This window comes from Silurus meridionalis, chromosome 16 (genome assembly GCF_014805685.1).
Source record: "Silurus meridionalis isolate SWU-2019-XX chromosome 16, ASM1480568v1, whole genome shotgun sequence".
In the NCBI taxonomy this organism is placed as follows: Eukaryota; Metazoa; Chordata; class Actinopteri; order Siluriformes; family Siluridae; genus Silurus; species Silurus meridionalis.
In genome coordinates this window covers 14916954-14931901 of record NC_060899.1, presented here as the reverse complement: position 1 = coordinate 14931901, position 14948 = coordinate 14916954, and the positions used below count along the sequence as shown (strand labels likewise).

Here is a 14948-nt window from a genome sequence, read left to right as displayed (position 1 = left end):
TGTTTGTGGACACATGAACATAAAATTGGGATAATGAAGGATAAAAAAGTAAGGAGGGAAGGAATGAGGTTTAAAAAATAAAGGACAGAAAGAAAGAAAAAAGGAAAGAAAGTCTGATATCAGATGCAAAAACTGCACAGGTTATTATTAAGGCTAAGGTGAGTTTTCCAGAATATTTATCTCAAACACAGGAAATGTGATTTTCCTCATGATGTCTTTGGGGTGTCCAAACTTTTGCACTCTCAATGAACTTTTGCTCAGCCATAAGAATTCGTTTCATGAGCAGTTCTTTTCTGTTTACAGCTTCTTTGAATTTGTTTGCATTTGACAGGAACTGACAGCTGACCCCTCCGAATTCCCTCTTAAATTCCCTCCTGCATCCTGATGCCTCGCCTCATCGCATCGCATCGCACCATCTGATCTTAAATCTGATCGTGAGCTGTCAGAGCTCGCTGCTTTTAATCTCCACTAGGCTTTGAAAGCTCTGATAGACCGGTGCCTTTCAGTCTGCGTTCGGCCGGCGGGAGAGTGAACAGGAAATCCCGACTAACAGACCTGCTGTCAGGATTCGCCCCGTGTGAGAGAGTATATTAAAATGTAAAAAAAAAAAAAAAATTCCTAAATGTTCATGACAAGATAAAATAAAAACAGAAGGGAGTAGGAGTCCCTGTGTTTTGGAGTAGTGCTGCACCAGCACTGGTTTACAGGTAGGTGCTCAGCATTACACCTCCTGCTGTAGGTGAGGTGAGGAGGCCTGAGGTACAAACAGGGGTTGAGGGGACTGAGGGTTGATTAGGGGAGGTGGTATTTTAGCGGTTAAGGCATTAGACTTTGGATCTGAAAGTCATGAGTTAAAATCCCAGACACAACAAGCTGCCACTTCTGGGCCCCGGAGCAAGGCCCTTAACCCCCTAGCTGCTCAAGTGTATGTAAGTCGTTCTGGAAAAAGGCCAAATGTAATGTTAAAGGTTCCTTCACCAGCTGCTTTTTCTTATTTTTTCATTGCTTGTCATGACACATCTTGTCATTGGAATTGCAAAATCTATGCAACCCGGAAAAACTATCGGTATGGATTTTTGCCAGCAATCGGTGCCGAAAAATCCCCAAAACTGATCAATCAACCTCTAGGTGAAAAAACAGTTGAAAAGTGTCTGGCCAAAAAGATGGTATTAGAAAAAACTTCTGGGACACACAGTACCTTCTTGTGGCTCTTGAGCACGGAGGGCGTGACGAAGGCTTTCTCGCACAGGTCGCACTTGTACTTCTTGTGTCCGTCGTGCACCACCTGTATGTGCACGTTCAGCGTGTCCTTGCGCTTAAACGTGGCGTCGCACTGATCGCACTTGAAAGTCCTCTCACCTGGAAGCAGAAAACACAGACGAGATGCGAGATGGGAACAAATTTCGTCCTCGTCCCAGCACAAAAGATGGCCGGCTGCTTTTGTGCTGCTCGCCGAAGCTGGCATTTTTGTGTCCCGACGTCTTTTATGAGAGCCACTTTCCTCCCCAAAGTGTCTGTCTAGCTTTGGAAATCGTTCCATTATTCTCTCTGTCGTTTCATTTTTTAAATTTTTTTTTGAAGGACACGAGAAAGTCTGCACTCGTGTATGGTAAAGGGTGGTGGAAGGTGGGAGGGAGGATGGATAGGGATAGAAAAAAAGTAAAATGGGGTGGACGTCAAATACAACTGAAGTAAAGGGTCTATGCAATTCTTTCTTGAAGCCACAGTGGCTTAAAGGCTCCCCTTCAAAAGCCTGCCTCGCCCTCGCTTCGATTTTATAGAACACCACAAAATAATGGAAACGTTCCACAAGAATACGGAAAAAAAAAAACGACTGTGTGTCTGCTAAAACTCTGCTTTGGGTTACAAACAATAAAAACCATACAGGGAGTACTATTCCAGAGCCTGGCTCACTTCCTCGCATGGCGCTTTTAGGAAAAACTGCATTTAACATGATATAGAAAAGTCAGTATCAAAAATCTTTAATTTAAAAAAATTTATAAAAAAAAAAATTTATTTATCCACCAGGGATCACGTTTATCTTTTGAGAAATGATTACACGATCCCTAATTCCTACGATCGCTCAAAAGGAAGATGTAATTCTTGTTCGAGGAGTCCTGGGATGTGACCTCACACCCTTCTGGTTGCTGGCGCGAGTCTCTCTAACCGCCGCCGCAGGATCGACCGCCGCCTCGCAATCTCTTCGATGTGAAAGTGTTTCCTACATTCATCACGCTCTTTATGGTTTGGATCAGACTCCAAACGGCTACGAATCGTGCGGCGGGATTTTTTTCTTTTTTGTTCGTGTGCAAAAATAAAATGCATCTTGAATCACTTATTACTGTTGCGCAACGTCTCTCTTTCTTTTTTTTTTTTTTTATAAAGAATTAAAGTTAAATTGTTAAATTCCTTACAGATCCGGTTAACTAATCGATCAGAGTAAAGGGAATCGCTCAAACCAATCAGACGAGATGTACCACAGACCCCGATAAAATATACACCCTTTATGTCCAAAAGGGGAAAAAAATCTAGATATTTATTGTGTTTCTTTTCATTACAAGACTCGAGAATTTATTGTCGTATGTCTAGAAAACATTCGCTTACACCATACATTGAATGTGTTACTCTGTGAATCCTCCAGCAGCCTGTGGTTTCATTTATAACGGACATAAAAACTAAATAAATGACAAACTTACAAAAAAGCAAGAAGATAGAAAAAAAGGGATGTGTGTATACAAAGGGTGAGATACAAACCTGAAATCAAATACATACAGTATATAAAATGTTTTGCGTAAAGCGAAATATACAAAATATTTATGTGCAAACTCCTGCAGATGTGCAGTAGATCCGGTGTTGTCCATGTGTTATTAAAAATTGTGAGGGTGTGTATGTGTGTGCGCAGAGTATCCAGATGCAGCGTCAGTAGTCCATAATTTTGTTTATAGGTTTCTGAGATACATGCATGTTCCAAACTCAAGAATTAGACAGTAAATGACTGGAAGAAAGTCCAAATGTGACATTTTTTGGCTTTAACAGAAGAAGCCTGCCCAGTCACCGCACCTAAATCCTGTTTTGAGATGAACTGGATCATAAAGAAATCTCCAACTAGTGAAGAAGGCAAGTTTTACAAAAAGCACGGCAAAGTGTCACACACACACCCACACCCACACCCACACCCACACACACACATACACACACATACACACACAAACACACACATTCAGTGACATCAAGATTTTTGCTGAAGTCATGGAATGCTCATCTACCTTTCTCTTCTTTCTGTGTGTGTGTGTGTGTGTGTGTGTGTGTGTGTGTGTGTGTGTGTGATGGAGAAGACCATTACAGGGAAGACCATTACAGGGAGAGTCCTGCAGGGTTGGGTGGACAGAGGGTTGAGGAGCAGAGGGCACAGCCATCAGCCCCCAGGGAAGGACAGCAGGAAATGCCTGCGGCTCTATAATCTCTGTGTCATCGGTCTAGACCGGGGGCGGGGCAGAGGGCAGTTCCATCCTGGTGGCTTCCCTCATACAAACACACACACACACACACACACACACACACACACACACACACACACACATACAGACAGACAAACAAGACACACACATACATACACATATACACTCATATATACAACAAACACAAAACGCAGACACACAGACACACACACACACACACACACACACACACACACACACACACACACTCATTCATACATGCACATACATACATACAGACATTAAAACACACACACTCACATACACATATATATACTCAGACATACATCACACAGTAACATGTTTTTTGATTCATGATTGATTTGACGTCTTTTGATTCAATGGCCATGTTTCTCAAAAATCCAACCGTTTTCATCAGAAATATTATTTTCTGAGGTAAATCTGAGGTAAATGTTGATGTACCTGTTTCCACCATCACCTTCCCTTTGGGAAGTCAGTGCTAAGTGTAACTGGAGTGTGGTTTACATCATAAAAAGAATTTTCGAAATAATTTACAGACATTTCTGAGGTAAATGTTCATTTCGTCGCATTTCCTGCACCAGTCTACCTTTCAGTGCTAAGCAACATTCTGGTGCAATCTTTTGGTCACAAAAGCAGTTTCTCAAAAATATCTGAGGTAAATGTTGATATCCCTGATGTTTCTCACTCATTTCTAACACCGCTGGATGTTTAGCAGTCAGTGCTAAGTGGAATTACAGTGTGGTTTTCATTATAAAAAAAAGCACCATCTTACTAATTATTAAAATAATTTACAAACATGTCTGAGATAAATGTTGATATTATGTCAATTTGATTTTGTTTTCACCATCACTGTACCTTCAGCAGCCGATTGTTTGTATAATTATGACATTTTTTAGAATATCTGAGGTAAATATTGATATTTCTGACAATTTTATTGTTTTCTCTAAACCAATAACTTAAGCAGTCAATGATATTTGTATTTCAGTTTTTTTCATTCTTGATATTCCTGACTGTTTGGCTACTACCCTAGGACCAATATGGCTCCTTGCTATGTAAGTAGTGAGCAAATAGGAAGCCATTTGGAACAGGGCCCATGTTTAAAGAATTCAAACTTTTCTTGAATTTCTTGAGATTTAAATATTTGAACTGCATTCCAATTAAAACATTAGTGTTAGATAAATGCATCAAATTTGACCTAAAATCATTCAAGAAAATGTGTTCCTGGAACTTACACACATTTGAAAAAAGAGAATTGTTGCCAGACAACTGCTAATGAAGTTTCAGCTATCTATCTTTCTTACTTGTAGTGTCTCTATTTGATATGGAACAATATAATTTGGGACACAGCCCTTGTGTGTTTTGACCTCAAAGCGACCATGCCGTTTGGCCACCAATTGTTCTTCACTGTTTACCGCACCGCCCTTAAATAAAGAACGTTAAGAAGTTCACACGCCATTGAGTTCCTGAAAGCAGGTTGTAAGTTTCTGGAAAGGTTCCTGCAGTTTAAACACAGCCTATATTGAATCTGTGGTGAGCGCTGGGCGTGACATTAGCGCTTGTCTGATCCATTAGCACTCATGTAAGTGTTGGATTACATCAGCAGTGTTCTGTATAGCACGTGCTATGTTCTTTAGTGATGCTGTCTAATGCTTAAATCATCAAACCATTATAACATTCATTCTCATGCTGACAGAAGAAATCTAAAACTGATGTTAGCAAGGCAAACGGAAACAAGGATGTTCCCAGAACACACCACACGCACAAAAAAAAAAGATGTGTATCTTACTGTTGTGGATGAGGAGATGGCGCTGGAGGGAGAACGGTGTCCGGAATAGAGCCTTACACTCCTCACACTGGAACGGCCTTTCCTCGGAGTGTGTCTGAAGGAAAATAGAGAGAAGGAAAGAAAGAATGTGTGTAAGAAAATCTTTCATTCACCAATACTAGGGTAATCAAGATACAGTAATCCCCCATTTATCGCGGTGGTTACGTTCCAAAACCACCCACGATAAACGAAAAAAACGTGATAAACGGACGCCACACCAAAAATGCTATTTTAAGTATACAGTATTGTACTGTATTAACATTTTACTTCATTTTAGAATTAATAATTATATTTTCATTAATAAATTTCATTATATCAACCTAAAACTCCATAAAAACAATTCCCTATAAGTTTTTTGGTCTATCGTGCTAGAGACCGGGAAAATCAGCCAAACTAATTAGTAATGTGGCAAATGGAATTCCAAGATAAACCGGGGCATGAGAATCAAACCGCAGTAAAACGGGGGATTACCGTACTATAAAAACATATTTCAAGTGTTTGGCCCCTTCTCAAAAATTGCACTGCTAATAAACAGACATTTATTTTATTATCTCTCTTTTTCTCTATCACGTTCTCTCTCCCTCTCTCTGAACTTCCTTCTGAGTGTGTCTAATGGTAGGAAAAGAGAAGAAAAGAAAAAAAATGTGTGTGTGTGTGTGTGTGTGTGTGTGTGAGAGAGAGAGAGAGAGAGAGAGAGAGAGAGAGAGAGAGACTATTTAAAAAAATGAAAAAACAATAATCCCTCAGTTATAAAAATGTTCGTCAAGTGCTTGGACTCCTAATAATTGCACTGCTAAAAGATTAACAACCATTTCTCTCATTCTTTCCCTCTCTCTCTCATTTTCTAAACTTCTCTGAGAGTGTATGAAGAAAGATGAGGCAAAAGGAAATGAGACAGAGAGAGAGAAAAAGAGATAGACAGAGAGAGATCATTTGAAAAAGTACTTCAAAGAATAAGAGAATAAAAGAGAGTGAATGAGAAGCAACAATGAAGTACCATATTCCAAGTGCTTGGACCCCTAATAATTGCACTGCTAATAGTTTAACAGCCATTTCTCGTAAAGAGTCTTTCTCTGAACCCTGAGCTGTGGGCGGTTTAAGGATTGACACTCTCCACAGGAGTGAAGGTCAAAGGTCATGAGGGCTCAGAAGGGGTCAAGGCTTGGCTGCAGCTTTAGCTTGGGCTCCACAGTAGCTGATTGGACTGATGATCCCCATTAAGATAAGATGCTTAGAGCTCCTTATTTCACCAGCAATCTGTCCGTCTGGATGTGCCTCTTCCATCTTCTAAGAGGTGGAATCAAAAAGCCTCGAGACTAGTTTTGTAATACGGCAACAGATGGCAGCACAAGGCTGAACGCACAGTCACAGGGAGCACCGACCTTCATAAGTCGGTGTGCCAAAACGCATCGTCTTGTGCTAATGCGGTGCTATTCTTACCACGTCTGAGATTTCATTAAGGACAACAACGTGATCTCACTTCGGCACCCACCCTACTCGTCGGATTTGGCTCCTGTGGACTTTGCCCTCCTCCTGAAGATGAAGATTTAGCTCAAAGGTTTTGACACCATTGAAGAGATCCTTGCTTGTAAACAAAGCTAGTCACAAAACTTTTTGACACCACCTTATTTTGGCACCGTATTTGCTTCAGCATCTCTTCCTCATTCTATCTCTGGAGTTTGCCTTAAACAGTCTTGCCTCAGTTTTGCGCAATTCTAACCTTGGACTTCAGTCCATTTTTCTTGCGTGATATCGGCTTTGGTGATGTGTGTATTAAATCCGGAGCCACTGGCTGACAGCTTTATGTAGCCACACTCTCATGCTATAATTGATGTTGTTCAAGACTTCCTGGAGTTGCTTTCAACAGCCTTGATTAGGTTTTTGTCAATAAAGTCTACAGTACATCTACAGTCCACATATATATATATATTTATATAAGTGTAGGGTGCCAAGACTTAGGGTTCTGTAATGATATGGAATCGAACAATTAATCCCAATCAGCTCGAGCTAATTGTGCTTCTGGGATTATGAAATAATGGTGACATGCTTCAGTGATTCGGTCATTCATCATCTTTAGTAAGCTCTTGATCCTGGCCAGGGGTCATGCTAGTGCAAGGAGCCTGGGCGCAGGGAGGGACATACACTCTAAATGGTCTTACACACACACACACACACACACACACACACACACACACACACACACACACACACACACACCTTCTTGTGGTTCTTGTAGACGTTGCGATGAGCGAACTCCTTCCAGCACAGCTTGCACTTGTACGGTTTGTCCTCACTGTGGATGATTTTATGAGCCGTCACCTGGTCCAATCGCTTGAAACTGCGGTTGCAGATCTCACAGGTGTACGGTCGCTTCTCTGGTTTGCCAAACACACACACACAAATGTCTACACAAAGTGTACATGGTTTCCCAGTAGACTTTTCCCTCTTCTCTGTCTGTTCGAAACATACCTGAGTGTGTGATCATATGGCGCTTCAACTGATTGGTCGAGATGAACTTTTTGTCGCATGCAGGACAGTCGAATATCTCGTGGATCTGAAAGTGAAATATAATAATGAGAACGTTCTTTATTCCTTAGCATACACACTCACAATCAGAAAAATGCGAGAAGGGGAAAGGAAATACTCCATTAGGACATTTAAAATGGAACGTATTCGTTTCTGGGAGAAAATATTAATCATTAGGTTTCTGGAGAGTACTATACAGTCTACATTGTGTAATAACGAGCAATGCAGCGCAGCGTGTCCTGAAAAAACCTTTAGTGTAATCATGATTTGATTTAAGAAATGATGAGGTTTCTACACCGATCAGGCATAACATCATGACCTTATAACATTCTGAGCAGTGAAGTGAATAACACTGATTATCTCTTCATCAAGGCACCTGTTAGTGGGTGGATATATTTGTTAGGCAGCAAGTGAACATTTTGTCCTGAAAGTTGATGTGTTAGAAGCAGAAAAAAATGCAGTGGTCAGTATCTATCAAAAGTGCTCCAAGGAAGGAACAGCAGTAAACAGGGGACAGATAGAAGGAAGGCCGGTCCGTGTGGTACGATCCAACAGAGGAGCTCCTGTAGATCAAGTTGCTAAAGAAGTTCATGCTGTTGATGCATGGGTTTGCATCGACTGGGTCATGACTGTTTTGGCAGCAAAATAGGAACCGTAATATTAGGCAGTTGGTCTGAATGTCATGCCTGATCGTTCAGGTATGCAGAAGAGGGCGGATAGCGGCGGATAGAGGGCGGATACTCTTTTTTTAGAGTGTGTTCTAAAGCAGCTTGATGTTGAGGTCCACGTCACGTGTTTGGAAACGTTTCGCAATAATGTACCTCAGACCACGTTTGCCCCAACTTCTATTCTGTCAAAAGAGATAGGAAAGATAGTGGGTGGAAATTTTCAAGATCAAATTGTGGAGAAGTTTTCCGGGTAATGGGTAGCTCAGTGGTTGTGATGTTGGACTTCTGACCAGAAGGTCATGAGTTCAAATCCCAACACCACTGGAATTGCTTGCTTGCTTCCTTAAGCAAGGTCCTTATCCCTCAACTACTCAGTTGTATGAATGAGAATTGTAAGTCGCTCTGGATGCGGAATGTACAGTAAGTTGCCAAATGTTCTCAGGGTGAAGCCTGAGACATACGGTATATACACAGTATCTCATTCATGCGACATAAACCAATTTCACGCTGCCACATCATCTCCCGCGTCTAAACTCGACTTCGGTAAGTCCCAGAGCATGTGCGGGGCAATTTAATTTGCGGGGTGTATTCAAACCCCCCTCAGGTGCTTGGATCAACCATCCAAAGAGGACACAGAGGTTTTAAAAGCGTCTCCCAGGCATACATGGCCACTTTTCTATCCCCAGGGTTCAAACAGCTACCCCGCCCGATACAATAACACCCGATAACGCCTGCATGTCTCTCTCGAGTGGAGGATGGAACGGACCACACAAGCTCAAGCGATGGATAAATTGTGGTAGTGATATACTGCATGAAGGTGACATTTTCGCTGTGGTAAAAGGAGGTCAAGATCAACAGACACTTTAAACTTCTTTAACAATGAAATAAACGATGGAGTCCACGTCCCTCCAGACTCAGAAAATACATTCAATCGAACGATAATATTTGTAGAACAGTGATGTGTCTTAGCTTGCTAACTTTTGGCACATTTAGAGTTTGACTCAAATAAAGGCTTTTGTCTTTTTTTCCCAGCCAATATTTCTCTTTCTTCCATCTGTCCTTTTTATCAACAGGGAATTTGCACACAGAACCTTGTGCTCATGGAATATTCAATACGGGAAGATAACGGTGAAGTGGATTCGCAAACGATGTCGTTTCCGTGCCGGAACACTGAGCCTCGTATCTTTTCGTGAAGCTACAAAAACGCGTTTAGCCTCTTAGCAGTAAAGATAAAACAACGCCTTTGTGTGAAGTCCTGAGAACAAATGGGTTTTATGTGGACGGACTTAAACATTTTTCCGTCTTGTTGATTGAGTTTCACTGAAAATCCTGTGCTTTTGTCATTTTCTCATCACAAGAGCGTAAAAGCTGAGAGTTTAACTCACGCTTTTGTTCGGAATTAGGACAAAGTTAAGAACCTAATAAATGACTGAAATGGGGCTTTTTACATCGAGTTACAACGAAGTAGCATTGGGTTCAATCCCAATGGGAATAGAATTTTTCCTACAGTTATGGACAATTTAAAGTCAGAAAACAAGCACTGTAAAGGTAAGGATGCCCTGAATTGAGGCTCATACATGATTCCAATCCTTTCGTTCAATTCGTGCGACATAGGGGGCCAAGCACCAGGTGTGCCATTTTGTAAAGGTCTTTATTCACAACGCCTTCATCCAAACGCCTCAAAAGCCCAATGGTGCCGGGATTTCAAATCATGAGAAATATTTAGAAATCCACCATCTGAACTACCATTTTTACCACTTCGTCATTTTTTCCTTTTCGTATATTTCTTTTTTATCTCCTTTCTTCTGGCAGGAATGTATAAGGAAGTCTATAGAATCGTGTTGGATAAATTGTAGACTTTGCACACTGATTGTGGAAAGTCTAAGGAACATTCAAACCAAATTTGGATCAAGTGCAGCTAAAGCTCCGATGCCACTATTAAATCGACTTTGGGCCCAATTTGGATGTAGGTTTATGGTCGAAACCTTTGAATCGTGGGTGCATGGCCCCCCCAAAAAAACTTCTGCTTTCTGCTTTTCTAATTATTGAAGTAAGAAGATGCTTATTTAAAAATTTTTGGATGGGGTCTGTAGTGTCAGTGCTTTATTACTAAGAGCTATAACAATTACCTACAATTTATCTTGTCAAATTTGCTTCAACAGTGAAAGATAAGTAATAACTGTTTATAGCTGCTGTTATGCAAGCTAACTTCTGCAGGCATTCCACACACACAACAAATGGAACTATAAACAGATTAAAAAAAGACCACAAACACTGCCTACGAAAGGTGAGAAACATTCTAAAAGACACCTCTCAGCCCAGCCATGGACTGTTTACTCCTTCATCTGGGAGACTGTATAGGAACCTTCCCTGTTGCACCAACAGACTCAGGAACAGTTTCTTCTGCTTAACTGTCAGCTTACTGAACTCCTTTTTAAACAAATGATGACCTCTACATCCAACTTAGTCAACGTAACACTACTTATAAAGACTGCATTGTGCATTAATGTCTCCGTTTTGTACACTTACATTGTTTCTTATGATGATAATAGTGTAACTGCCTCTGACATTCATGCACTTTTATAATACGTTTACTGTATAAATATATATATAGTATGTTTATATATATTATACCTGCATTTCAGTTCATCTAATAAGTGGAATTGTTGTGAAAATTGTTGTAGTGTAATCGGAACAAAACAATTCAGTACGTTAGTCATTGAAAAAACCTCGAAGGTAGTTGAAATATTTTATTAATGGACAATTTTTCCAAAATTTCCTTTTTCAAGAGCCACCCCTACAGACGGTATCAGCGCAAGCGAGCTAGCACGGCGCTAATATTGCCTGAGTTACGTCCGCAGTGGAGCGATGAAAGTTAGAGAGCATCAATTCCCCCCCTGGGTCCTAAAGCTCCAGACATTTAGACATTTAGTCATTTCGGGTGAGCTATGGGACAGGAGATGGCGAAAACAAACAGCCCAGGCCTCAATCACATCTGTTTCAGCACACCAAACATGTGGCAAAGTCATTGGTGGAATTGAAATGGCCATAAAAAAGCAAGAAAAAAAAGAGGAGTAGCAGTGTCCTGAGAAGCACAGGGGCGTTTAGAGACAGACTTTGTGGTAGGGCTCGTTTGGGCAGGAGACGATAAATTGAATAAATGAGTCAGGATCGAATTTCATTGCAGGAGTTGATAGCTAGAGGAATATCTTTGACAGGTATATTTCAATTTGTATTGTGCTTAATATAACTATCGATGTGCCAATCAACAAATTCCACCTTAAATATTATCTGTCTGTGTTAAAAAAAAGTCACGCCACTTAAATATTAAATATTATCCATTGATAATGCTAGCGATATGGATTCATTAGCATTTTAGGTAAACCCCCTTATAAAAGGAGAAAATCCTGACAATTTACATTTAATATTAAACACACACACACACACACACACACACACACACACACACACACACACACATACACATTACCCAAATGGGGTCTTACAAATGTAAAATATTTTATTGAATTTTTCCATTTATTTAATTTTATTAAATCAATGTAATTTTAAACAAATTTTAATCAATTACTCAATTTAATCAATATAATAAAAAGTGTATTGCATTCATTTGATTTATTCTATTTTATTTGTATATATTTTATTTTTTATAAAATATTCTACAATATTATTTTATATATTTTTTAACCAATCAGGCATTGTATTTAAAATTGTTTAAAATAAAAATTGTTATCTGTTGTTCTTGAATGCTTGATAGCTGGTATATTGGCCAAGTAGAATAAGAAAAAATTGTGCCTGAAATATTTAATGTATAAAAAATGGTACGTTTTGTTTTTAACCTAATTCTCATCAGATTCTAGAAATTTCTCTCCGAGTTCCAAATGCGCCCGTTTGCGAGCAGGAATCCTGACGCCAGGACTAACGGCTGATACTCTGCTCCCTCCGACTCTTACGTTTCACGAGAGCCTCGGGGACGAGTCGGTGAAACAGAAGACGACCTTTTCTACTCGCACAGGCGGGAAAAAAAAATACCAAAAAAAAAAGTCAGAGCGTCACCATAAAGCCGGTTCCCTACTGAGAGGGCCGATGTGAAAGTGGGGAACGTTTTTTGCTGCGAGGGACGAATATTTTTGGAAAAAGCTGGAACATGAGCCATTAGAATGACAAAGAAAAGGAGAAAAGAAATAAGGAGGAGAAAAAGAAGAATTGCAGACTCGGAGGAAGGGAAGAAATAAAAAAGATTTGCACGGATACAAGCAAGTGAGGCGGAGGGATGGATGGAGCAAAGATTCAGACGGACGACGCAAGGGGAAGTGGAGAGAAGGGATGGAAGGAACAGAAGATGGGATGAAGAAAGAAAGAAAGAAAGAAAGAAAGAAAGAAAGAAAGGAAGAAAGGAAGAAAGGAGAGGATGGAGGGGAGGAGACGTGGCTGACCTTGCGGTGCTCCTGCAGGTTGACTGAAGACGAGCATTTTCTATTGCAGATGGTGCATATGAGCTTACTGCGAGTGCCGCCTGCAGAGAAACCACACACACACACACCACACACACACACACACACACGCAAAATGAATCAGCGGCAGAATGGTTCTTCAGGACAGACGGTAGCACGGCCGGCCGGAACGGCGTTATGATAACAAAAAGGTTGCCTAATGAATCAAACGAGGCAGCTGGGTCTGCTGGGAGACGAACATTGAGCAAAAGTCAAAGGTCGATCAGCAGCTGTTTTCTTTTTTGTTTTCTGGAGCGTTTTCAGTAACAATGCTTTCATTTATTTGACTTCTACCTGCTTTTAAAACCAATCCCTGGATCCCGACGTGTACATATACGTGTGTGGTCTTTGCTGGATCCAAAGACGGTTGTAGAAAAGTATTTAAAGTATCGGGTAACGTGTTGATCCGAGCCGAGGCGAGAAATGCCTCGGTTTCTCCGTTTAAACAAATATATGAGAGGAAGGAGAGAAATCGGTAAAGAAACAGTGAGAAAGGGGCTTTGATTGAACCGAGAGAAAGATAACAAAATCCTGAGCGAGAAATCAGATATTCAGATATCAGAAATCGGGATTATATGTTTCATTCGAAACCTTCCACCCCAACCTACAGAAAGAACCAGGGCTCTTCATGGAGCTTTGTTCACAAGGAGACTTTGTGGTACCAGTTTGGGGAAGAAGCACATATTGAAAAAAGGCTGGTGTCCCAATACTTTTGTCCAAATAGTGTGTTTTATAAGGTGGAAACCTTTTTTCTTGTTTTTTTTTAATTAAACGAATAATCAAATATCATCAAATATTATATTAAATAATATATATTATATTAAATTAAGTATTATATAGTGGATATATTATATAATGTATTATAATTATATACTTGTTACAATATAATTATATCATATCAAAACAATAAATGTTTTTAATGAAAAAGATTTTCACATTTCTGGTCACAATCTGGCAACCTTTGGAGCTTAGTTTAAGTATAAATATTGACACTAAGCTGTAAATTGTGTGTGTTTTCGTGTGTGTGTGTGTGTGTGTGTGTGTGTGTGTGTGTGTGTGTGTGTGGATTGTACCTGTGTGTACGTTGCTTTTGTGCTTCTTCAGGGCGTCTTTGCTCTTGAACCTTTTCCCACAGCTCTCTGCCTTACACGCAAACCGGGCTTCTCCTTTACATGCTTCCTTGTGCTGTTCAAAGCTACACACACACACACACACACACACACACACACACACACACACACACTCGTTTTTTGATGCACAAGACGCTCATTCCGTGTGTGTGTGTGTGTGTGTGTGTGTGTGTGTGTGTGTGTGTGTGTGTGTGTAGTACCTGGATTCGGAGCTGAAGGAGCAGTGACATAGAGCACACTGGTGAACTCGGGAAGCATCTCCGGCCGAGGCAGAACTTTCAGTGCAGTGGAGAACGCTGAACACACACACACACACACACACACACACACACACACACACACACACACACAATCACAAAACATAAACACCTCAAAGTGAATTATATGAAATACGCTGATATTGAGTATGAATTTGAAAACTATCAAAGCTGATCCTGAATGGTGTGTGTGTGTGTGTGTGTGTGTGTGTGTGTGTGTGTGTGTACTGACTGGCGCTGCAGGGCCTGTTTAACGGGGAACTCTTTGCCACAGTTGCGGCACTTGAACTCCTTGTCCTCGGCGCTGGCTCTCTGATGTAAACTCTGAAGGTGTTCAGCCAGAACCTCCTCACTGGGGAAGCTGCTCTCACACAGCAGACACAGGTGGTCCTCCTGCTTTATCGCTGACTCTACACACACACACACACACACACACACACACACACACACAAACACAAACGGATCAGTCCACAGCAATTTCTTTCCAAACACCAAGGAATCGTGGACAAAAGTATGAAGACACCTGATTTTCCCCTCCATACCGTATGCAGT

General features: G+C 40.7%; 1 protein-coding gene across 2 annotated transcripts in view; it reads right to left on the bottom strand.

Annotated features, from left to right (window-relative positions):
- prdm5 (PR domain containing 5) overlaps nucleotides 1-14948 on the bottom strand; it is a 46317-nt gene that overhangs the window by 23807 nt on the left and 7562 nt on the right. For both annotated transcript variants that reach the window (XM_046870156.1, XM_046870157.1), the window contains exons 5-12: nucleotides 14629-14806; nucleotides 14340-14435; nucleotides 14083-14204; nucleotides 12953-13032; nucleotides 7774-7858; nucleotides 7522-7679; nucleotides 5266-5359; nucleotides 1199-1359 (exon numbers count right to left, since the gene is read on the bottom strand). In XM_046870156.1, coding sequence (XP_046726112.1) covers nucleotides 1199-1359; nucleotides 5266-5359; nucleotides 7522-7679; nucleotides 7774-7858; nucleotides 12953-13032; nucleotides 14083-14204; nucleotides 14340-14435; nucleotides 14629-14806 — 974 coding nt within the window. The remainder of the gene's footprint in view (nucleotides 1-1198; nucleotides 1360-5265; nucleotides 5360-7521; nucleotides 7680-7773; nucleotides 7859-12952; nucleotides 13033-14082; nucleotides 14205-14339; nucleotides 14436-14628; nucleotides 14807-14948) is intronic.